The sequence below is a fragment of the Filicampus tigris genome, chromosome 1 (genome assembly GCF_054856515.1).
Source record: "Filicampus tigris isolate MCC_2025a chromosome 1, RoL_Ftig_1.0, whole genome shotgun sequence".
Classification (NCBI taxonomy): Eukaryota; Metazoa; Chordata; class Actinopteri; order Syngnathiformes; family Syngnathidae; genus Filicampus; species Filicampus tigris.
In genome coordinates this window covers 7616555-7642205 of record NC_141217.1, presented here as the reverse complement: position 1 = coordinate 7642205, position 25651 = coordinate 7616555, and the positions used below count along the sequence as shown (strand labels likewise).

The following is a 25651-nucleotide window of genomic DNA, read 5'->3' as shown; positions in this document are numbered from 1 at the left end:
TCCAACTAGAAAGGCAATGTAGCCAACTGGGCATGTCCTAAATTTACTCAGCACATAGAGATAGATTAATTACAGGACAGAGTGTTGGGAAGATGAAAGATAAAGCTAAATTACAGTATTAAGCATTCATCCCTCAAACAATAACACACATTATAATTAACTCAGTCAACATTTAAGATAAAGATATCAAATACTGTCAGTGTACTAACAAACAATCCAAATCAGATCATGACCTCTGAACTACACCCAAAAAAACACCACTTTAAACGGCAATAGAATGCAAAGACTGTTGCCTTTATACAGTATTTGCTTTAGTATATAATTCAAAACATTGACCAGAAGGCATAGGGCCTGTCGCATAGCACCACCATTTGATTGAGACAAACAAGTGTGTACTGTACGTCTCACAAACCTCTCTTTGTGAACTGTCCATCAGCACTCCGAAGGTGCCCAGCCTTTGACACTGACAGCGGACATGGGAGGTGTTCCTGTACACCACCATACAGTCCCTCACTGTCCAACATCCCCCAATCTCACACCTGCAGGGCCACACAAACAAATACATCAACACTGGTGAGAGACGATGCTTGTATGGACGATATTATTACCCGAAGCTAAACATTATGTCATGATTATATTAAATTATGTTTATTGTTCGTCTAGGAGACATGAATCTACTGCCTTAAAGTCAAGTGCATCAGGTCCTTTCTGAATATCCATGTGGCAGAAAAAAATGTATTTAGCAGATTTTTTCCAAAACATGGTCAAATTAATTAAAATGCATTTATGTATTTCTTTTCAGGAATTTATGTCATTAATTGTAAATTAGAAAACAATTATCAAATATTGCTAAAACAATATAAATGCATATACACTTTTTAGTTAATAATTGTATACATATACTAGAGAGAGAGAGAGAGAGAGAGAGAGAGAGAGAGAGAGAGAGAGAGAGAGAGATTCTATTAATTTTATTATTTGAAAAGAAACTATTTAAAATAGTCTTATGCAATGACTGCTGCGGTGACCCCTGATGGGTAAAGCCAAAAGTCGCACCACAATACAATTTTACAATTGTTTTTTTTTTTCTCTCATCCACAAATAACCAGGCACATCTGTCTGTCGTACAAGTCAAAAGTGGCCCTTGAGCACAAAACTTTGTCCACCGCTGCTCTAAAGGCTAAAGACTGAATATACTGTATGAATACAACTACACAAATCACATTGTTGTGAACTTACTGGCTGCTGTGGTTCCACTGCACACACAGCGGCTTGCTGCGATTGGCTGTTTCCAGTAGTTTAAACTCCAGTAGGATGGGCTGGTCCAAATGTCCGCCCACAAAAGTTTGATTGTTATAGACAGAGATGGTAACCACTGGGGAGTTCATGACTGGGTGTCTGGGAAGTCTGGAAACACGGTCACAAGCCTCATTCAGTGAGACCATCTTTTACAGACCAATTTTTAAACGTTTCGATTGGATTTTTCTCATGCTAATCCTCCGTTAGGTAATGCCCAAGACTACCAAGGTATTTCCCATAATGCGCCTTCTTTCATCTTTTACCCTATGCCAATTATGTAATGTTCCGAACTAGGTTCTCGCTGCACTTTGGAGTAGGTACTCCTGCTACGGAGCTTCAGACAAAACAACACTTCAAAGATTGTTCCTGTTGTTACCATTATTACGAGCGAGTAATCTACAGTAAGACTAGTGTTACATTCGACTACTGTCTCTAACATTCCATAAAAAATAAAACTTTTCAAACAGCCTACGTTTAAAAGCGGTCTTTTGCAAGAGTCAAACAGACTCAGTGAGCATTATAGACATATACAGAGAATTTCAGGCTGGTTCCTTAAGCAGAACTAAAGCTTCCACAGATGACTGTGAAACCTGTCAATTCTCACCGCACTCCTCGTCTGTCCGTGTGATATTTGGGCGGGAGTGCACCACCCAGACTTCGGTAGATGAGCAAAATGACGATGGTGATGGGCGGTTCAACTGTGCGCCGGGCTGCGGTGTACTCTGTCTGATTGGCTGAGAAGCTGACTGGCGCTTGAACAACGTTAAGATGTGGGACATCTGAAAGGGAGGAGTCTACATTTGTATCTTCTCTTTGTCAGTAACTCTCACATTTGAATCATTTCTGCGCGTGTATCCTCACGTTCTTTCTCTGCGCGCTCCTTTTCCTTCCAGTTGTTTTGCTGTTGACGTTGTGGCATCAGTGCAGCAGGGGGCAGTATCACATGGGTGAAGGGATCCCACACAGCCTGACTACGAAACATCGTGGTATGGTAACGTGGAAAACGTCGCCGCACATGGGTGTGGTTCTCCACCCGATCCAGATTCATGACTAAAACGCAGAGAGAACAAAAGCAATTGTTATCAAACATATCCGTTATCTTTGTGAATAAAAAAAGGATCAAACTGTAACAATGGCAATTCCAGGGATAGTTTGCCTCTTGCGCTAACAATTCTAATACCATCACGCTGTCGCCAGTAACTTGTGCCACATGTCCACCAACAGCATTCGCTAACCATTAGTATGAACATACAATTTGAGCATCTGCTATTAAATCTGGCCTTATAGTTTAATGACTCCTCTATAGCACTTGTTGAATTGAGTGGTTGTGACAAAATTTGTCCAATTGCCTTCAGAGTCTTTAAAATAGTTTTTTCGCGCAAACAAACCATCATTGTATTTCCAGTGTTATTGTATTTCCTACTCGGCACACAAGGCTGCACGGCCGTGGGTGCTAAGCGCTCTCCAAATGCCCATGTCACATGCGCAGCCGCAAGGGGAGATCTTGCAGGTTACCTGTATAAACACACTTAATGAGCGCCAATCTCATGCATGGACTCTAGTGATCTTATTCTGTTTCTGCAATGTCAAACACGGCATGTGCGCCGACCTCCCTGATTTGAATGCAAATGAGGGCTGCTCCTACGATTGGCCAGGACTCAGTTACGTTCCATCTCACAATGGTGCACAACGGTGCAAATGCCCCGTTATGCCCAATTCTACCTGTGTAAAGTCTAGGAAATTAGCAAAAAAAAGAAAATTCCACCCATGTGCACAGTTAGATTGCGCTTTGCGCTAGACTTTGTCACGAAAATAGTGCCCAAAAAACTATGGAACATGCAGCTTGCTAATCAGAGAGGACAGCGCAAGAATCAGTTTTTCCAAAATATAGCTCTTCACTGTACATTCTTTTTCATGATTTTAGTAGGTGACCTAGGTACAGGACCTTTTATGTCTGTACTTTACTTTTAAATGTGTTTGTTGTTTGTGAGTGCTTTTGAATGTTGAATATTTAATTTTGTGAAGCACATTGAGGTAACCTCTATATGAAATGAGCAGAATCTGTCTGACAGACTCAGCAAATTTGTTCATTTGGCAGCTTTAAGTCTAAATGCAGGCCAATGCTCAAATGCTTCAGGCACTGTACATGTTATGGAAGCCTCCGTTCCTGTGTGTGTGTGCTGGGGGGGGGGGGGGGGGGGGGGTGCATGCGTGTGCCCGTGTGCGTGCATCCTTCATCTCTATGCTGCGGCCATCATTTGCATCCCCCGATGTAAAAGGATTCATTCTAGCCCATTTCATAGCCCATCATCTGTGATGATTTACATGTTACTGATGTTGTACTCATTGTTAACATGTTTGACTGATGGTTCGCTGGATCTCGTCTGTATGTGTGTCACTCAACTCACCAATATTGGGAGCCACAAGTGCCACGGGGTTGAGGTAGGTGAGCTTCATGTTTTGGGCCAGATTCTGCGTATACTGCTCCAGTAACTCTGACAATTCAGCCGGACCGCTCGGAATGTGGTTCTGACCCTGGGTGAGGGCGCGCCAAAGCTCCTCTGTTCCAGGAGCCAACAGCACGCTGCAACCCCGCAGAATGTTCTGGAAGGGGCCAAAGGAGAACATTTTTGGTGCAAAAATTGGAATGAATAGCAACAAGATAAATCTGCTTTTCTTGTAGGAGACCTAAACCCGTCATCTTTACATCTGTTTTGTTATGTCACTTGATGTCATAGGTATGTGTTACAAATAGCAAAATTACAAAGTAGCAGAGAGGAAGATGGAGCACTCTTGAGTTTGTGCAAAAAAGAAGAAAAAAACAAGATCGCATTTTGTTTGGATGTTTTCGTCATTCTGTTTGTAGATCATATATGATCAGAGAGCCTGTGGGAGTGGGGTGGGTGAAGTGTCATGATAATCCAGTAATGTACTGGAGCATCATGATGCTTAGGGGAGAAGACAGTAACAGAGTGCAGTGAAGGCGGAAAGCAATGAACTGTAAAAGAAAGAAAAAGGTTGGCTGAATTTATTTGCAGAGGGGTTGACAAGTAGGAAATGGCAAAATAAAACCAAGAACTCAGGCTGTTGTACAACCTCACATTAAAAAAAATCAATCAGTATGTGTTGTATTGAAAAGAAACAAACACACTACAAATCTGGACACAACAGAAATTTGATATCAAATGCATTAAGCCTTAAACTTGAATAATTTGCACAAATCTATTAAAAATAGGAATTATGCATGAATATCTCACTGGTAAAGTATGTTAACAAAAAGATAATATGTGAACTACAGTGCTGTTTGCTTGTAGACAAATGGCCGAAAAACACTGAAAACAAATGCACATACAGAACAGGGCCTAATGTGCATGGTCAATTTTTGGAAAGAAGCTCACTGATGAAAAGAATGGGCGTAATTGATTAATTTTATGTACACCGTATATTTAAAAATGACACATTTGGAATCAGTGTTTATAGCACATACTTCTTTACTCAGATGAAGGACTGACATAGGTGGGCATTCATTTCACTCGCTATAGGATTTCTTTTAAGATGGCTTTGGGTTGCCACAACAACTGTTCTGTCTCTATTGATCACTCAAGGTAATGACTTGGACTGTGATGCCCAAACCTCACAAATCCCCAAACTAACAATAAAATCCCTAATCATAATGTTGGTATCCTTCTTCCATGCGTTAATTTCTTTGGAGGAGTGACAGTGTTCAGCATCTCCCACAATATTAAAGCAGAAAGGGAGAATCTTACATTTCTATTTAATAGCACTCCTCAGAGAGTGCAATTTCCTGTTCCTAAAGCTATAAACTAGAATGTGTGCGTTCTGTGTGTGTAGAACTGCAAGAGAGAAAAGACATAAAGCTTGTTGGCATTGTGACTGTATGAAAATAGAGACGCGAATAAAATAATGGGAGAAAATATGTATGCATTAACACAATGGAAAAAACATGAACATTTCTCCTTTAAAAGGTCAGCATTTCCTTAAAAGGGAGGTCAACCCAAATTATTTTTTTTAGAATATGTTCTATGCAGGCCCACTAGTTGTAACAATAAAATATAATTAATATGAAATATGAGTTAAAGGAGCAAAATCCACCCATTTTTAGCCATCTATGGGGGCGGCCATTTTGTCATTTCTGTTGCCTGAAAATGACATCACAGACCCTCAGGGCTCAGATAACGACCAATCAAGGCTCACCTGTTTTCTGAAGCTGAACTATGATTGGTCGTTATCTGAGCCCTCAGGATGTGTGATGTCATTTTCAGTTGACAGAAGTGAAAAAAATGGCCGGCACCAGAGATGGCTAAAAAGGGGTGGATTTTGTTGCTTAACTCATATTCCACAAACACTATATTAATCAGAATGCTGTGTTTTAACTAGTGGGCCTGCATAGAACATATTCTTAAAAAATATATGTTTGACTTCCACTTTAAATTATGATTCAAAGCACTGTAATTACAAGACACTGATGATAATATATTGCTTATCCAACCACATCAGTTTCTATAGCAACACATCTTTAGTGGTATAACAATGACTGAGCCCTTTTCCTCAGCACAGTGTGTCGCCAGAGCTGCAAGTGCAAGAGGGCTGTTAAAAATCTTGCCTTGCCACAATCTTGCAAGGACCAAATGCAAAACTTGAAAATAAAATCCTCCCTCTCCGCATCAATGAGGTGAAGCGGTACACAACGATCATTCTCACTACAGTGACAGGAGGAAGCTGAATACTCACAGAACGATTGCATGACTGGAAAGCGTATTAGTGTGCTCAAATGTTCGCACTTTCTCATCATATCAGGTAAAATGAGACACCGTAGTATGGCGGGATGCATTTGCAATATTAGATGAGCTATCATCACTGCACTGCCATAGAAACATTGCCTGCTAGTCTTGAGCTTCCATAACCACATGCCCAGCTGTTGCATGTGTAGCTATAGTCGAGGTTTAGTGTAACAATGGAAACACGAAATTATCAGTAGCATGGCAGTAATCCTTTTGTGGAACTAAAATCGCACACAATTGATTGCGTTTACATGGATTAGAGATGCTGGCTTAATCTACTGTACGGTAGTTCATGATACAGTCAGAATGTCACGGTTCACCGTGCCGGCAGGCATAACTGGCCGTGCAGTGCTGAATTTCACAGGTTTCCATTTTCACACATGAATGAGACTTGTGACTAGTCTTTTTGACAGAGTGAATTCAATTGCTTCTTTGCGGGCTGAGAAGTAAACTAGCAAATGGATGCAATACGACATATATTAATTGATTGAATTCAAGAATACTTTATATTATTATTAGAGAAGACATTTGATAATACAAAAATGCAAATTAAATTAAATTGATTTAAGATGGTCATTATTGGAGAGTCAGTTATTGTCATGTCCTGCCACTATTAAGTTTTATCTAGATCTTCTAATTAGCCTGTTTTCTTCCTTCTTTCTAAGCTCTGCCATACAAATGACTGAAGTTGACAAAGTGACAAAATATATTTTGTTTTGGGAGGCACAACAGCATATTGACGCTGTCATGATTATTCCGAATTTCAAAGCCGTCCTTTGATCAACCAACAAACATAAAAATATTCCTATCCAAACATCGAGCAGGTTACAGTTATATGATGACAGTGACATTTTCAATTCAATCAATCGATTTTGTGTAGAGAAGAAGAACTGATCATTTGAGCCATCCCTGACAAAAAAAAAAAAAAGAAACAAATAATGATGCACCGTGCATACATTGCCTACCTGTTGAATTCTAGGAAGCCTGTTAGTATTCAGACTTCGATATGCGGACCTTGTCAAAGTACATTATCGACACATCTTTTTTTCAATACACTTCTTATGCTCATTTACTTATCTGTATTCCTATTCTCACCGCTAACCTATACTTACCCCTGCTGCTGACCCTCCAATCATCATCAGAGTAAATAAGCACTCTTGTCTGCCGAAAATTTGAAAATAGCTAGGCATGTGCTACCTCATTAAAGTGTGCATCCTGAGTGGCGGTCAGTCCAAAGCCACTTTGTAGGGTCTCGAAGGTGAGGAGGCGTGACAGCAGTCGCTCTGCGATGAGCAAGTCATTCCCGTAGAGGCGGCCGGTCGCTTCCGTCACATCACGGAGTTGGTGTGCGAGCTTCTTCTCCATGATTGTGTTCAGCTCCGTCTCATTGCGTTCAAGTGAATCCAGCTGGATGAAAACAAAGAAATATGGCAATGTAAAAAAAACAGCTACAATTTGAAACGGCATATCTTATGCTTTCTTTACATCCCGAGCGCCACTTGTCAACATACAGCAGCATTGAGTTCCACAAATGGAGGGGAGGTGCAGTTGTAAAGGTCTGGCTCCATCCAGCCTCTCTCAACATCACAGTGTCTGATGGCAGCCCCTGCAAGCCCAAAAAAGACAGGATTTTTGTTGTTGATGAAACACCATTTCAAAACGTCACAACATGTATGGAGATGAGTTGGGCTCACCAACAGAACCTTTAGGGCACGGCACTGCAGCAGGCAGGTTGAACTTGGTGCGCGGCCACCAGATCCCCTGAGTGATGGTTTTTGGGCAGCCATCATAAATGACTACACAAAGAGAGTGGGCGTAATATCATGCAAGTCACAAATGATGTGGAAAACTTGTGTCACTTTACATGCAGAGAAGAATGGAAGACGGACTAAAATGGACTAAGACCTATGGACCAATGATAGTAATTTAAAAGGGAGATACTTTCAAATCTTGAGATGTGAATCTATGGTATCATACAATTGTACTCATTGTTTTTTGATTGGAGTGTTCAACCACATAAAAACACAGAAAAGGCAAGAAATTACTTTTTTCAGAAACACGAGCTGTTGTGACGTGAGGAGCAGAATTTGGACCCAGAAGCAGAGAGGGCACGGAAGTGACAAAAGTCAAAGTCTTTCTACGCCAAAGTACAAACCAAAATCACCCAACAGGCGGTGAACGGCCCACACAAAGTAACAAAGAACAGCAACCAAACAACATGGCTGTGAAGTCAATGTTTATCATACTATCCACAGTAATGATTTCATGAAATAAAATGTGCACATACCAATTTTGCCCAACACATTCATTCATAATAGTATAAAAGCAGGAACAGACCTAAGTAAAAAGCAAGGTTTAGAATTGTGAAGACTGCAATTTTTGTGTCACTGTGCTTTTTAGATTAGATTTGAATGAATAAGACATTGACTGTAGTATGCAAAATTGTGTTGGTGACAATTGCCCACTCTGAATGGCTGTTCGCTAGCGAATCAGTGCATGAGATAGAAGTAAACAATGTGATATTACACAAAAGCAAAGCAACGGCAAAGGAAATGTCATATCTTATAAATGAAGTTTAGCAAAACGTTACGTTCTACTTTGACTTGTTCCTGCTTCTATTATGAGTGTGTGGGCAAGGTTTTGTATATGTGTGCATTTTATTTCATGAAAACCTGACTTTGAATGGTATGATAAACAATGACTTCTCGGTTACAGAGATGAGGGTTCCAAGAATGCAAATCGTGTGCGTGTGTATGTCCACTCCTCAGTGAGGTGTTGGGTCATCCTGGCTAACCTACTGAAAAATTTCCAGCCACGCCCATTACAGGCATTACTACATTTCACAAGTTGCAACAATGATACTGTAGGCGGGCTTTATTGCACAAATTTTGACTCCCAGTACACTACAAAGCATCCTGGGCTACTTAAAGACATTTTGTTGGTTTGGACAATGTCTACAGGTACAGTATATTGGATATTCATTTAAATAATCCCTAATCACATGAGAATTTAACCGCAGCCCTCACCTTCACACCCTGAGTTTGTGACCTCAGCAAATGGGTTGTCGCACGTGTTGCACTGGCGCCCAATCACGCCGGGCCTGCACGGGCACTGGCCGGTCTCTGGCTCACATGTTCGTGAGAAGGAACCGATGGGGTAGCAGTCGCATGGCAGGCAGCTGTCTGAGCCTCGCGGACGGTAGTGAAACTCCTGAATACACGTACAATGAAATGTCCCAAAGTGGAGAGTCATGTGAAACATCTTGTGACGTTTTATCTACCGTAGGTTGCTCTTTTAAAGGTGTGCCACCAACCAAGATTATGATAGTTAGCCAAAACTAACATAATACTTTAACTAAAATTGAAAAAACATTTTCAATTTTAAACGGAGAGGGCTTTTAATAAAATGAAGTCTAACTGAAACTGGATTTTACATTTACTAAACTAAACTCAATTAACTGAAATTAATTATAACCATAGCAATGTTTTCGTCTTTGCCAATTCATTCATACATGAACTGTCAGGGTTAATTTCAAATGCATTTATATTGGTATTACTGTTCGGATGTACAAAGGAAGGAAGGTCGTTTTGGTAATTGTAATTCGCTATAATTTAATACTTTAATGCTTATTGTGACTTTTTTCAAGCTTGCACTCAACAAATACTCCATGCATATACACAAACTAAAACTATCACTAATAAACTCATAAAATCTTAACTAAAACAAAGAATTTTCAAAAAAAAATAAAACTAACAAACCCGCTTTAAAAAATAGTTAAAACTAACTACATTTAAAAAAAAAAAAAAAAAGGCAAAATGACTTCAGGAAAAATACAAAACTATTATAACACTGCCACCAAACACTTTGGTGGAAGGAAAATTATTTTACACTCTTATAGCCTAAGTGTGTGTTTTGTTTTGTTTTTTACTTTCAACAACACACACTTAATTTGCAAATAGTCATATGTTCATAGGGCTCTTTGAATGGCAAGCTAGGGCCTGCTACCGTTGGCCTGCTGGGCGGAGAGTTGACAGAAATAGGAAGGATGTCACCTCTTGACACTTGATAGCATAATGACTGTAATATTCGCATGCCATATGCGTTTGTCCTACCTTGCAGCGACAGTGTCCACTTGTCTTGTTACAGTCGGGGTCGAAGCCATTATTGACATCACAATGACAAGGCCCGCAGGTGGGAGACCCCCACCAACCTCTGGGACACTGGTGGTCAATCCTAAATGTGCACACAAGACAGTCAATTTTGTGAGGGGGGACTACTGAAGCATATACTGGTACACTGGACATGAAAAGTCAACATAGCTTTGTTCAAATGTCAATTTTTTACGATTAAAAAATGGCACCTCAGTAAATCACTTGAAAACTTCTACACCATTGTTACCTATAATTTGTCAATTTTCTGACTCTTACAAGGGATATTCAGAAAATGATAAGAGACAGGCAAGAATGGCACTCGGCACAATGTACTGGTTTTCGAATGGGTTCAACCTGGGCCTCTGAGTAGCCTCCACAAAGTTTGACAGAAATTGGTCCTGCGGGTGTTGCGTAATCCTGCCAATGAATATATGCATTGTAACAGAGACACTTACCTGTGTTGGCAGTACTGTCCGTAGTGGTTGTCACCACAGTCACAGATGTATCCATGTGACGAGCTGGGCTTCCTGTGGCACTGAGCGTTATTTTCACACGGATTCAGATGGCAAGCATCCGTACAGCCTTTCCCATAGTAACCTGCAAGAGAGAAAGTGTCCTTATAAAAAAAAAAACAAAAAAAAAAAAACACTGCCTATTCGTTTTGCTGAAATGTGAGGAGCAAAATACAAATATCCTTAAAAATTATGTAGAGCTCATTTTCTTTGTCAAATACGTGGGAATGTACACTGGTGCCTAAGCAGAAGCTGTGATCTTCTCTTGAACCATATTATTTATGGATTGGATAAAAGAGAGAGACGTTGTGAATATGTTTTGCGGATATCTTCTGTCTGAATATTTTTGCTGGCAGTGAGCATTTTGTAAATATACTGAGGGTAAATATCACAGCAGCTGTCACCTCGCAGTAGCACTGATGAAAAATGGTGGACCCTTCCAGCATTTCAGTTGCTCTATATCATAATTCCATGAAGACACCAAAAACAAACATACATTCAGCATGATTATTTAGTAAGACATCTACAATCAATGTCAGCATTCTGTTTCTGTCAGTCATTTTATTTACTGCTACTGTATCTGTATTGCTTTCAAATTCATAGACACATGCATGTGCGCGCGCACACACACATACACAGCTATCAGCCCTATACGTCTCCACCTTTTCACCATGGCAACTGACAGAGCACCGTGATGACGGCCTTGGCTTTGTTCACACACTTTTAATGACATGGGCCTTGAGACAACAATATAGGAGAATAAAGAATGACCCGCTCTCAGATGTGGACAGATATGAGCGTGTGAGAACATGGAAGCAGATAATTTTACATGTTCAATGTAAAATTAATTAAGACTTTCTTTTAATTAAGAAACATTCAGGCTGTTTTCTCTCTCACAGTTTTTGTGGATACTCTTGTCAGGTTACCTTCTAGAAGGAAATCCTTTTTTTTTTATTACATTAAACTACAATTTGCGATTCCCTGAGATACTGTCGCCAGGGTGAAATGCCACAGAGAGAAATCAATTCAGTACGATCACACTCTTGTCTTTGTTTAGAGACAAGGAATTAGTGACGCATGTTTATCCAAACAGGCCCATGTTACATATTGAGTAAGTATCAATGTGAAACATTATAAAATACTTTACTGTGGGATTTTTTCAATAAAACAAATGTTCCTTGACCCAAAAAAGTTTGAAAAACACTGCAGTACAGTATATTATAACACTATATAGTTGTGCAAAAAGACCTTTTGGGACTACTGCTTCTGACTTCAACATCTGATCATATTCTGTAAAGGGCAGACCTCCGCCAAGGCTTACTGAGAAATCACAACAATCCAGTGCTGTAGGTATTGGTAATGCATATTGAAAAGTAGATGCCACAACTTCATCTGGTGGGTCACAGACCTCCATCCTGACTCAACAATCCAAATTTGAACCAGCACCAAATTGTATACTTGAAAGTTGTCATTAAGATTCATGAGAAGAACTGAAAACTGATGAAAATAATCACACTGTTAGACAACAACAAATTATTCACTATTTGCATAAGCGTAATAATAGTAATAATAATACACAAGACTGTTGTCTACATTCCACTTTTGTAATATTGTAAAATGTCTTACCATGATAGTGAGTTCCAGTAAAAGTATGTCTGTTATCATAATGGTACACCTTTTTGTCCTCATAAAGATATATTCTTATTCTCAAATTCTGAGCATTTTCTCATAAAATACTACTTTGTGCACTTCACTAGGCCTCATTTCAGCCTGCTTCAAAGTATTAACTCTGAATAACTTTTGCCTTTTCCTTGAGATTTTTGTGACTTTCTGCTTTTCTGTAAGGATGGCTGTGGTTGCGGAAGAAGAACGCAACTGGAGAAAAATTGGATTATATTCTAAGCAGAAAAGGGCTCCAGTGCCATGTTAGTCAGAGGTGATCGGCAGTAGTCATGTGGATGACTAAGCAGAAGTGTTGAACATTAAAATCAGGCACATATTTTATAAACAGATCAATGATGTTTCAGATTTGTGATAGACAGTTAATAGTAAAACCAGTGTGTCAGATGTGTTTATGTAGCGTATAAAAGTAATCTATTGATCAAACTGGGTTGGCAGCATTGGCTGATGTCTTTTGTTACGTTGACAACAATGCCAGGTGACAGATGGCAGTTTTATTAAAAACTGTAAGGAGACATTTTAATTACAGTCCACGCAGCTATCAGCGATTGGATTATCAGTATTTTGCCTACAGAAGCTAGCTCAGGTTGTAGTTATTGCAGCATGCTGCAAATGGCATATTGTGAACCTCAAGTGTGGAAACCTTGGCATGTTGTTTTTGTACAGTGTGTTTTTGATTGGTTGTATGCGTATATTTTAGTTTGTTTGTCATTTATTCAAAATCAATAAATATATTATTAGGAAAAATGTGAACAAATTTGCCCTTTTTAAAACTATGCGTAATGTATTTTATTGGGCCAATTGCATACACAGTCATTTGCATGTTTTTGGTCTCTCAAATGAAAGGGAATTATTGAGCGCATACCTCTCTCTCTTTATTTTCTTCCCCCTCTATGCTGTTATTAAATTTTTATTTGTCTCTGGGCTGCACTCATTGTACAACTTTCTTCATTTTTAATGATCATTGTGCTGATGAAAGATAATGAGAGCTGTAGTTTAAAATAAACAAGAGCATGTGCAGGAAGTTGGTTTATTTTTGTTTTGTTTTTGTTTTTTACAAATGTTTGGTGTGTGTGATTCTGTTTTTGTTTGTGTGTGCGTGCATATGATGTATGTGTTGTGTTCCATGCAAATAAGCCAAGGTGTTAGAATTAGCTCAGGGGCTAGTGGAGAATGCTATAGAAACAGCAATGCCCCCGTGCTTCCTCTCCCAAACTATTAGGCCCGAAGCTTCTGAACACACAGTGTATCCTCTTCATCCAGCATGCAATATACACACACACACTCCCTGACTCTTCTTTTGCTACCTCCATTTTTGCTGCAAGCACATGGTCTCATTTCCTAACTTTTTCTTGATTAACGACTGAGCTCTAACTTTCTTAATTTTTAAAAAATTCAAATAGCTTTATGGCAATTTACCACATGGACGTGTGATTAGGGCCGCATGATATTGGAAAAACATGCCATATGGTTATTGAATATAGCGATATTGATATTATTGCAATATTTCACATGTTCCGAAAAATAATTATATATTATTATTATCTAATGAAAGAAATACATTTGTGTCATGCAGCAAAATAAGATCAATTTATTCTTAGCTAATTAATTGTAATTACCATAGATAATGTTCAACTATTGGCTGGCGATGCACATTTAAGTTTCGGTCTTACTGGTCAAATTCAGATAAAAGCCTACAATTTCATAAGAAAATGATTGCATGTCTTTGCGATATGCATATTGCATGAGGCAATATTGCAATATCGATATTTTTTCAATATGTATACCAAAATCTCATCTGCACCCTTGACAACAACACACAACATAGCATTCCTCCCTCATACATAGTCTGACTATATTCCCATTATGTAGATATAAAGCGCTATAAAAGTGCACACCATTATACAACTTTACAGCATGGGTATTTTCTATATGACTTTATATTCTTAATTCAATGGCTTTTTTTGCTCAAATATTTTTTTCGCACTGTGCTGACAGCAAATTCCATGTAAACAATCCAAACAGAACTGAGAATGGCAGTCCGTGTATTCTGACTCATTTCACTAGCAACTTGTTCTGCTTAAATAAAGGGTAAGTCAACCCTAACATTTTTTTTTTCAAGAATGTGTTCTATGCAGGGCCACTAGTTGATACAAGGCATTCTGATTAATATTGCGTTTGTGTAATAGGAGTTATTAATCCACCCGTTTTTAGCCATTTCTGGGGGTGGCCATTTTGACACCTCTGTCAACTGAAAATGACATCACAGTGTTTCAGGGCTCAGGTAACGACCAATCACGGCTCATCTGTTTTCTGAAGCTGAGCCATGACTGGTCGTTACCTAAGCACTGAGCATTTGTGATGTAATTTTCAGTCGAGCAAAGTGACAAAATGGCCGCCCCCCGAGTTGGCGAAAAAGGGATGTATTTTGCTGCTTAACTCATATTCCACAAACACAATATTAATCAGAATGGCGTGTTTCAACTAGTGGGCCTGCTGGGAACATATTCTTGAAAAAGATATGTTTGGGTTGATTTCCCATTTAATGATTCAGCCTTGAATCCTTTTCCTCTAACCTAGAGCTATTCATGAAATGTATTGCTTGTGTTTCCAGGCTATTTGATTAGACTTTTTCAAGTTCTCTTTCTTCTCTTCTCTTGTTTTACCGCCCCAAATCACTGCTGTCTACAGTATTTCCATATGCTATTACTTTTACTTCATGACTTACTACATTACCATTTTTAAGCCATCTGCTCCTCCCCTCCCTTCATTTCATGTTCCTCCAACTCTCTTTTTGGCTCTATTCTTCATGTGTTTGCTCCCGCTGTTGTGATTACTTCTGCTTTAATCTTTCCTCATCTGCCTCATCAAATTCAGTCTATTCTTAAGGTTCTCAAAAGTTTCAGTTTCTTCCTCTGTTTCATGTGGATGACGGATGGATTCAAACAGCTCAACTCAACATTATTTAGACGTATGTGGTCGTGAGAACAAGAAGTAATGAATTGTCACTTACCAGTAGTTACTGCACTTAAGTAGATTTCACAGGTCCTTTACTTCAGCATTATTTTCTTCTGATAACCTTGTTTAATTTTACTGCCCACATTTGAAAACAGATATCTGTTCTTTCCACTCCATACTTCATTGAAATAGACTCGTTTCTTCTAACGGCACAATGTTAAACAAACAAAAATGTCATGTCTCTGCTCTCATTTTTATTTTTTTTGGAGCACCTGAGTGGGTGCTGGTGGGCGGTCCCTTGTTCAGCGCACCTGCCATTTATTCCAATCAGCCGCCTTTAGAAGGCAGTTGTGGTCAGGGGCTAGAACGGTTTTAAAAAATTGGATGTAGTCCAAAATCAGGCGCTGAGGATCTGCACGGGTGCATTTCTAACTACTTCCAAAGCATCACTAGAGGTAGAATTGGGATGTATGCCATTGGATATTCGTTGCGAGCAGATGTCACTCAGTCATTGGCCAAGCCTGAAGGGACAAACCTAGGATCACCCAGTTAAAAGGTGGGTGGAGTAGATGGTTACATTACCAGTTATGCTACCATTATCTAAAAATATATACTGATACATCTAAGGACAAACAAGGTAAAGTGGGAGTGGCAGTGTATATACCAGAATTCCGGATTGAGATGAGAAACAGAATTAACGGAGAGGTTTCAGTTTTTACGGGGGAGATGATAGCAGTATTATTTGCAATGCAAAGGGTAGAGGACAACAGGCCACAGTTTGCTGCTATTCACAATGTAAATTTAAGAAATAAAACATGTTGATTATATAAAATTAGAAAAACAATTGTTTGTTTTTGTATACAGTATTGTAATATTTTTAACGTTTAATAAAAGTCTTGCTTCAGGTCCATGGAATTAATCTGAAAAAAATTGCTCCCCAAAATATGAAAGTTGCCCGTTAAATGAAGCCATTGATATATAGTCTGAAAAAGCAAATGCAAATAAGGTGTATTTTTTCAATTGTAATCATCAGAGCTGGGCTTTCCGTCTATGTGATGGACGGGTCCGTCTATCCGTCAATGAAGAATGCTCGTTTTGCTGATGGTTGACGAATGACAGGAACAATTTTGAAATACAGTACATGGATTAAGCACAGATGGAAAATCCTCCACGTCGTTAGGGTTAGGGGACAAAAGTGTATCGTCTCAGCCCTAATAAATATCATTACTTTCCTCTCGCTCTCTTTCTGAAGATAGCTTTTGCAATTTCACTTTCCGAGGTGGGTGAAGGTTATCCCAGCCACTCACCAGGTTCACATAAGCAGGTGTGCCGCTCCCATTGGTCCGAACAGCGGCTGTGTGCGGGACAAGGAGATGAGATGCAGGGGTTCCCGACATTGCAGCCGATCTCCACTTTGACAGTTCTGGAGGGGCGTGGCAGGGGAGGGGCGTCCGGTCTTACACCCAAGCGAACACCCTAGAAAGAAAGAGAGAGTTATCGCATGTGTTTTTTTAAGAACAAATAATTTTCTCTTTCTGAGCCCACCCATCATTACTAATTCATCCATATAGTCTCACCTGTATGCATCCTCTAATCCCATTCTGGACCTCTCCGGAGCCCAACACTCCTCCCACATGCAAATGTTTCACCTTCAATCCATGAATCTCATTTCCTACTATTGCCGTTCCCTAATGGAGGGGAAAAGATAGTGAAAAGTCAAAGGGGGAGAGAAAAAGCAAAAGATTATCATTAATAATAGATGGAAACTGAATTCCTTGAACATACTGATTTCATTTGAATAGCCGTGTTTAACCTTGTAAAACAGTAATGTATTAGGAATGAAGATATCAAGGGTGTCAAAGTTTATTTTAATGCAAATATATATTAAAAAAAGATTGGGTTAAAAAGAAAAAAAAGATAAACTGCCAGGGAATTCTAAATGTTTAAAGTGGAATAGTCTAAAGTATATTTTCATGTGTGATTATAACACCAAGTACTATATTTGACTTAATGGCAGCTAGGCTAAAAGAATAGCATTTGATGACAGGGGAGCTGCAGACAATTTATTACATTAAATAAAAGAAAACAATCAAATAAGATCGATGCATATAGAGCCAATGCTCAAGTAATAACAATGGAAGTATCGTGAAGCAGCAGTGGCTGGGAACAGTCAACATCAAGCATGAAATATAAATCAATGAGTCCCATTTACAGTGTTAGTCTTTCAGCAGTAAGAATTGATGTTTGGCTGACAGTCACTGCCAAACAATTTCAAAAGTAATCACTGTCTAATTAAGAAGCAGTAGGTCATAATATCAAATGTCGACTGCTGCAAACATCATCACCAACCTAGCTAGCTGATTTCAGATACAATCTTTGGGCATTCATAATGGTCTTATTTGTAGAATCATCCTTCTCTTATAAAGAGCATGACCATAGCCAACGTTATCATTTCCCTACAGTGTTTGGTTATTACTGTTAATATTGACTAGTGAGTCAATTGTGAAACTAATTTATACACATACAAAAAAGGGTAATTTCCTTAGCGTGTGGACTATATGATTGTGTGTCAGGAAAGTTACAGAACAAGTGAATTTCAAACCCAAACTACAGCGTTTTCCCCTTCAGTGTGGGCCAGACAATCAACTGGCTTGTCTACAAAGAGCTCCTGCAATGTTTGCTTCGTTCAGTGCATGAGAAGAAGTGTGAATTGTGGCCCCAACAACCCCAATTCTGTCATTCAAACAGCCTAGTTGGTGTGGCCAACAGACATTTCATTGGCCTATCGAATAGTTTTAATACAGCTCTATGAACTCTGCCTAGCAACAAATTGGAGGAGGTAGCCAACAGAGCTGGAGTGGACCATGCCTGGTGGACGTGTGCACCATCTTTTCCTTTGTCTTTGTGAGGACTTTGGCTTTTTTGACATATTTGACTTTTTGACATTTTTTTCTCAGCTTAGTTCTAAAATTGATATGTGATCATTTCTTTTGGCTTCATGTCCCTTACTTGATATAGTCCAAAGTCAAGGCGAAGTGTGGCGACATAGCGAGTTTCACGGCCACTGCGAACATCCCGTAGCTCTAGCTGGAGGTCGTGCCACCGCCCATCTGCCACATGAACCTGATCCAGCCTCAACCTCACTGGTCTGGTAGAACCTCGAGTCACAGAGAACACTAGCTGACCATTTGTCACCTGGAAGTGGATGGAACACATCAGCAAAAATAATCGGGTAACCAAGGAAACATGACTAAGAGCAAAACAATGAAAATCGTGTTTCATAACCTGGAATAGCAGGCTGGTGTATTGGCCGGCCTGGGCCTGAAGCAACGTCCCTTCTCGAGCTCTGGTTCGGAACACTAAGCCCAGGTACCAGGGTGTGGAGATGGTCACGTCGTTCCTTAGATCCCACCAGAGGGCACTGTTTCCCAGGAAGCGATGGGGGTGTGGCATCACTGCAGAAAAGATGAGAAGATATCATGCATGGAAGGTCAGAGACATCCCGGATGACGATAATGATGATGAGTCATCCTATGAGTCATTGGACTTGAGAAGAAATGTGATAGAGATGAAATACATTACTGTGTGTGTGTTTGTAATAACCATGGAACCATGGAAAGAGTATAGTGCATTTGCAAATGATTGAAATGATCGAAAACCATGTTATTTTCTGTTTGGTACCCCATACACACAAAGCACCCCCCAGAGAGCTCCCCGAGGGATATGGTCAAATCCCTTCTCCTAGTCCACAAAACACATGTAGACTGGTTGGACGAACTCCCATGCAACCTCAAGGACCCTGCCGAGGGTGTAGAACTGGTCCACTGTTCCATGGCCAGGGCAAAAAACACACTGTTCCCTCCTTAATTTGAGATTCGACTTTCCGACGGACCCTTGAAGCTGCTCGAGCTAGTGTTAGCTTGCTAACTGCTAACAAAGAGACACATGTTCACAACACATTGCTCAGCAGACATCAACTAGACTGAGTGTAAAAAGCTGTGATTGAGTGAAAATGTGTGCAAGACAGATGAAAAATGTTCTATAAAGCTCCATCAACGTATTAAATTTGTATTCCTACTGTACATAATTAACAGATTAATGTTGAACGTCAGTTCAAACTAAATCTTGAATGGGGATGCAAACAGGTAAGCATCATGTCTGCCTCGAATTTACAATCAAAGGTAATCTTATGACTCACTGCACACCAAAAAGAAAACAGAAATTGCTATAAAGTGGTCAGAGCGTGATATAAAGTGGCCATTGGTGTGAAGTTGTCACGTTGAACATTTGACAGCCATTGTCTGTGTCTTCTTTCAAACAACTTATTTGTTTTTGCCTACAGTTCATTTGAATCACTGCCGGTAGGGGCGGGCGATATCACGACATTAGATCATTAAGCGGTGTTTACGATCTCATAAAGTTGAAAGATCGTTTGATCTTCTACATGGCACATTCTAAACAGCTTAGCTCTATGGCGGCGCAAAGCCGCTGACGACCAACCAATCAAGCACGCACAATGCACGGTACGTGACACTCCCTGTTTGTTTGTATAGCGGGAAGTTATAGCGGAAAGTCACCACGAAGCAGAGTTGGTCCCGAAAAGAAACTCCACATCCACAGTGTCGCTTTGGTTTGGCTTTTCCTCGGAGGAGAAAGCGCACACCAGTTATTTGCAAAGTTTGCAGGGACTCAGTTCGGACATCAGTGCCGACAGCCAAAGCAAACGGAGATCAGACATGGTAGCCAGAGGCAGCCGCTAGCTCCAAGCTAACGCAACCCACGGTAACACAGCCATTTAACAAGCGCACTCCATATGAAAAAACAAGTAGTGTAAAGAAGTAACTGAGGCAGTGACTCATTACCTTGCTGAAGACATGATTCCCATTAAAACAGTGGAAAACGAGGGCTTTAAAGCCTCTTCAAAACAGACCAGTGTTACGAGCTGTGTTTTTATGTTTACATTATGTTACCTTTTATGTTTACATTTGCTGCACATTTTGATAAAAATTGTCACTATTCAAATTAAAACCTGTTCAGAAAGCTTAGCTGACTTAAAATGTCATTTTTTTCCCTTTAAGAGTTTTTTATACACCTTTTATATATGTTCTATATGTTTAAAATGAGGAAAATGGTCAGAAATGTGCAAATTAGTCTTAAAAAAAACAATGTAAAAAAAGAATCATGATAAAATCGTGATCGTGATTTTATTTTTAAAAATTGGTGATATGATATTTTTGCCAGGTCACCCACCCCTAACTGCCGGTATCACAAAATAAAATCTCTAGTTGACCGATTAGAGCAACCATAAACAGCATAGGTGTTAACCATTTTTACAAACACATAACGGACTGAGCGACTATTTTGCTTCTGTTATCGCACTCACCAGACCGCCTGCCCTCAGGCAGCATACAAATGTAACGAAACACAGTGGGGGCTTGATTAGGATCACAGAATATATTTTAGATTTACGAATGCTGTACCTTGCTTTATTACAAGTGTACATTCATGTGAATACAGTATGTATCCCATGTCTCACTCTCACCAGCACGAAGAGCTATGAAAATAGGCTGTTTATTCAACACATGTATTCTGTGTGTATATGTTACTAGTACTACAGATACTTCACAAGTGATGATTTAAATATGAATAATTTTACATCCAAGTGAGTATGCAATTCTTTTATTGCAAGAAAAATTCCGCTTATATTTAGATTTTTCAAAATCAGCATCAGTACAGCATCGGCATCGGCCGATACTGCACAGCCAGGTAGCGGAATCGAATCGGGGCCAAAAAGTGGTATCAGAACAACACATGTCCATTAAACCATTCATCCAACTTTTATCAAACAGTAACTTTCCGTTTTCAAACATTTGGTATAAATTTCATTCACTCACCATCTGTCACTGTTTTCTTTCCACAAACTCTCTTTTACTTATAAAAATATTCAGCTAACCCTGCTCACATTTTCCAGCCTGCCTTCTGCACCCACTCCACATTCCGCTCATCCTTGTCACAGCCCTCATTGACTGCTCAGAATCACTTTTGGTCTGTTCACTACTCTGTGTTTCGGACTTGAGCGCAACCATCAGCCTTAGTTTTCTCTTGGTAGAAAATACTTTTTCTGAATGATCAGTTTTTAATAAATTCACCCACAATTCACCTCTTTCACCCCTTTAATAAAGCCCACTGAGAACCGAAAGACATATATATATATATATATATATATATATATATATATATATATATATATATATATATATATATATATATATATATATATATATATACTACTGAATTACATAGCAAAATGTATTACATGAAACTGAAATAGGGTCTTACCATGGCTGCAGTCCTTTCCGCCGTATCCAAGAGGACAGTCACAAGAGAATGTCTCCCAGCTGACCCGGCAGGTTCCCCCATTCTGGCAGGGATTGGACTTGCAGAAGGGAAGTTTGGCGCTGCACCCTATCAAAGAAATAGGTAAACATCATATGTTACAAACATACATTTGATGGACATTGCAACACATAAATGCATTTGGAAAAAAAAGTATATAAAAGAAAACCAAACTATAAACTAGTCCTTAGTCGAACTAGTGCTGAACTTAGGCTGTATTCGCACTGCAGGGTGTGATGCCCAATTCAGATCCGATCTTTTTATGTACTCGTTTCACATTACAAATTCAAATGCATCATCTAACGTGAAGGCAATGCATCCAGGATGTGACACACAATGCACATAAAGCACAACGTCGAGTGACGTGCACCCAAACAAAAAGACGTCACGTGGGGCAGTGTTTGTAGAAGTAAATATGCTCCCATGTGTAGGGGCTTATTTTACTCATTTGATCATCTCATACTGCCAGAGTAGCGAGCAGAGTAGCAATTTGGGAATATGAGGCGATGTTCCTCGTTCTCCTCATTTAATGGAGACGTCTACTAAAGACGACGTCACGTCATTGCCGCACATAATAAATGAGGCATCTGCTTGGCTAAATTATGACTATCGCCACAAATGTCCACTTTATGCTTCATGTTTCAAGTGGGATTAATTTAAAATCAAATGTTAAGATAACAATTGCCACTCAAAACAACTGCAGACTCTCAATGTCAGTAGTTTCCTGAGCACTCTCTCCCCCACCCGTGTGGAGGAAATACTGGGATTTTGATGACGTCTAGGATGGATGTGTGCGAATGAGCGTTCATACACTGCAGACGCATCGCATATACATCCGATTTATATCCACATACGAAAGAGGCCCAAGTCGGCCTGAAAAAATCTGAATTGTAGAGTTCACACTGCATGAAAAAAATCAGATATGTGTCACATATGGGCAAAAAAATAGGAATTGAGCTGCAGTGTGAACGTAGCATTAGTCCCAAAAACGAGCTGAACTAGTTCAATTTAAAATGTGTGTGCTGCACTTTGAACGAGTTCAAAAGAAAATGAAAATGAACTTTCACATCACTGCTGGCCGGTAGGACTCTACTATTGTGGTGGGGGGAGTACACAAATGATCAGTGGTGGGGATAGATACATGAAGTCTGCTGTCATATTTAAGTCACCAGCTCATTCTATACTTAATGAGGGTACCATTACATCACATTTAAAGGGAATGAGAGGAACCGCTTTGATTGGAGGCGGATCAAGTTGACTGTGTTCACGCCCGCAACAGCACAAACCACCCCACTTTTAAATATGAAGGCTGCGCTCGTCTGTGAAATGAAAAATTATAAACATCCAGTCCAACCCACCTCCTCTCAGAGGCTTGCAAAGCACAGCGCTACATTTAGGCAAGTCAGGAAAATAGAGCCCCTAAAGTTATCTATGACTTGATATTAGTATTGCTAACCTGGCAGCGTTCCATTGTTAGCAATAAAGCCGGCCAGGTCCAGCGGCTTGTTGTCAATGTGCAGCTCCTTCATACAGCCAATAAACTCCCTGGTCCCAAACGGGAAGTTGTCCGGAACATTGGGGACCCCACCCAGGAACAATGGACCAGTCAGATCAAGAGACCTAAGAAATAAGGAGATATGGAATAGGCTGTTAAGTAAAATGTCGAATTTTTTGATACACACTCTGTCAGACAATAATAAGAAAGGACAGAAGATGGGGATTAAACAAACCCATTAAATATCTTGTCCGAGGAAATAATAATGGCAGAGTAAGCATAGCTTTTGGGGAGAAATCAAAGGATAATGGTGTTCTAAAAAAATCAAGGGAAGAAAGAAATTGAAAGGAAAAGAAGCCGATAGATGAAGGAACAAAGAGATTGAATATGAGTGACGTTAAACATCAAGTGGATTATAAAGCAGGCGGCGGACAAAGCAGAGAACAAGGGCAGAAAATAAAATAGGACGGTTTTAAGGAGACATCAACAAAATAATAATCATAATAGTAATAATGGGGGCAAAAAATGATAAAAGGATGACAGGGGGTAGCTGGGGAGGTAGATGAATAAACAGATTAAGTGTGAGTTGCAGCAAATGTTAAGAGAGTACAAGTGTAGAGGTGGATGAAAAGACAGAAGGTGAGCTGAGGGAATGTGGGGAGAAAGAAGATGTCACGTTACATAAAAAAAAAAAAAAAAAAAAAGACATCCATGTGCTGTCGCTGTCACATTTGCGCCCTCCAGTGTGAATATTTTTCCTTTATTTCCTTTTTCAAAGCTGGCTTTGGTAAAGATCATAAATCAAATGGAGAAGACTGTGTTTCCTCTCCATTAACACACAAACAAGAGATTTATTTTTAAAAAATATGAACAAAAAAAAGGATCATTGGATGCCAGTGCTGAGTAAAAGATGAGACATGCCACCGAGGCCATGTCTGCAGCGTTTCTCTGATCCTTCCAGCGTTTCCACATGCTTACATGACGCAGCCGATGTGATTACAGCACCCAGAGGCCAGCCGTAAACCACTACAACATTTTTTTTTTCTCATTTCGGGGGACACACGAACGATCGGCAGTAAAGCCCCTATCCCACTAAGCGGGGAACAATTGCAAGTGTTTTCACTGAAACTGTTGGCGAACGTTTTGATTGGCATTGAACAAACCCTGACGAACTCTGACATGAACGCAACATTCGCTGCCTTGGAAAACGCTCACAATTGATCGCCACTCGGTGGGACAGTGGCTTTAATCTGTGGTCACCCTGGCATACTTTACGACACCCATCCATCCATCTGTCCATTCTCGGAATCACTTATCCGGTTCAGGGTCGCAGGGAGTTGGAGCCTATCCCAGCTGACTCTGGGTAAAGGCAGACTTCACCCTGGATTGGTCGCCAGTCAGTTGCAGAGCATATAGAAAAACACATCCATTCACACTCATATTCACAAATGTTGATACCTATTTCAATTATTTTTCATGGGAAATTCAAATCTGACCAAAATATACCGTTGTCATGGCGATATGTAACATTTTGATGGTGGCATGTGGGTTTTGGGTGTTGTTTATTGCAGAAAATACTGCAAGGTTTTGACCATGTGCAAGCAGGCAAGTTTCTGCAAAATACTTTAGATTATAATTTTGTGCTCATAGGCTTCATACAATGCCCAGCAAATTTCTGCTGACAACACATTGGCCCATTACAGTGTTTTATTAAAGATGAGAGAGCGATATGAGCAAGCATTGCTGAAGGAAATGAAGATGAAGTATAAAACGGGTAATAAGATCATTAGAGAGATACAGCGAATCACCAGGGAGCATGCAGTCAACTGGTGAACTGGTGTCGGGTCTCATGAAAGGAGACTTAATATTCTAATTTCAAACTCTCTTTATTCTGGAACTCTAGGGGAGCAGGAGTACGTGAATTTAAAAAAAATCCAAACAAATCCATATATCCTATATTGGCCCTTTAATTGTAAACATGAGCATATAGGATGAAAAAAGACTCAGACACTTACTTCTTGCTGCTGGTCTGTTTGCCCTGAGCAGCACAGCTATAATTTCCAAGCTGGGTGCCAAAGCGGAGTGACAAGGCTGTATCACAGTCATCAATGCTCACTACTGCAATCTTCTCATCTGAGGGACCCTGGGCCTCGCCACTCATGCTGCGCCTTGGCTATACACACAAAGGAGCGCAATTAAAAGACTTTTTCCCCCCCCAGAATTTGTTGTACGACACAAGGATTTTTATTCCACACTACCAAAGAGTCCTCATAAAATAACTAAATTACCAACTAGAAATGCATGGTCTTTGTTGACTACAGTGTATCCCACTGGATGTCATCTGGAACTTTGCATGCATTC

The 25651-nt window shown here is 39.8% G+C and overlaps 1 protein-coding gene across 5 annotated transcripts in view; it reads right to left on the bottom strand.

Annotated features, from left to right (window-relative positions):
* celsr3 (cadherin, EGF LAG seven-pass G-type receptor 3) overlaps window positions 1-25651 on the bottom strand; it is an 83088-nt gene that overhangs the window by 15954 nt on the left and 41483 nt on the right. For all 5 annotated transcript variants that reach the window (XM_086049841.1, XM_086049855.1, XM_086049864.1 and 2 more), the window contains 18 exons: window positions 25306-25463; window positions 23252-23415; window positions 21739-21864; window positions 18685-18854; window positions 18409-18594; window positions 16977-17087; window positions 16707-16875; window positions 10705-10846; window positions 10211-10331; window positions 9125-9308; window positions 7793-7894; window positions 7610-7704; window positions 7296-7505; window positions 3705-3900; window positions 2158-2346; window positions 1901-2075; window positions 1237-1404; window positions 413-539 (listed from right to left, as the gene is read on the bottom strand). In XM_086049841.1, the coding sequence (XP_085905967.1) occupies window positions 413-539; window positions 1237-1404; window positions 1901-2075; window positions 2158-2346; window positions 3705-3900; window positions 7296-7505; window positions 7610-7704; window positions 7793-7894; window positions 9125-9308; window positions 10211-10331; window positions 10705-10846; window positions 16707-16875; window positions 16977-17087; window positions 18409-18594; window positions 18685-18854; window positions 21739-21864; window positions 23252-23415; window positions 25306-25463 (2793 nt within the window). The remainder of the gene's footprint in view (window positions 1-412; window positions 540-1236; window positions 1405-1900; window positions 2076-2157; window positions 2347-3704; window positions 3901-7295; window positions 7506-7609; window positions 7705-7792; window positions 7895-9124; window positions 9309-10210; window positions 10332-10704; window positions 10847-16706; window positions 16876-16976; window positions 17088-18408; window positions 18595-18684; window positions 18855-21738; window positions 21865-23251; window positions 23416-25305; window positions 25464-25651) is intronic.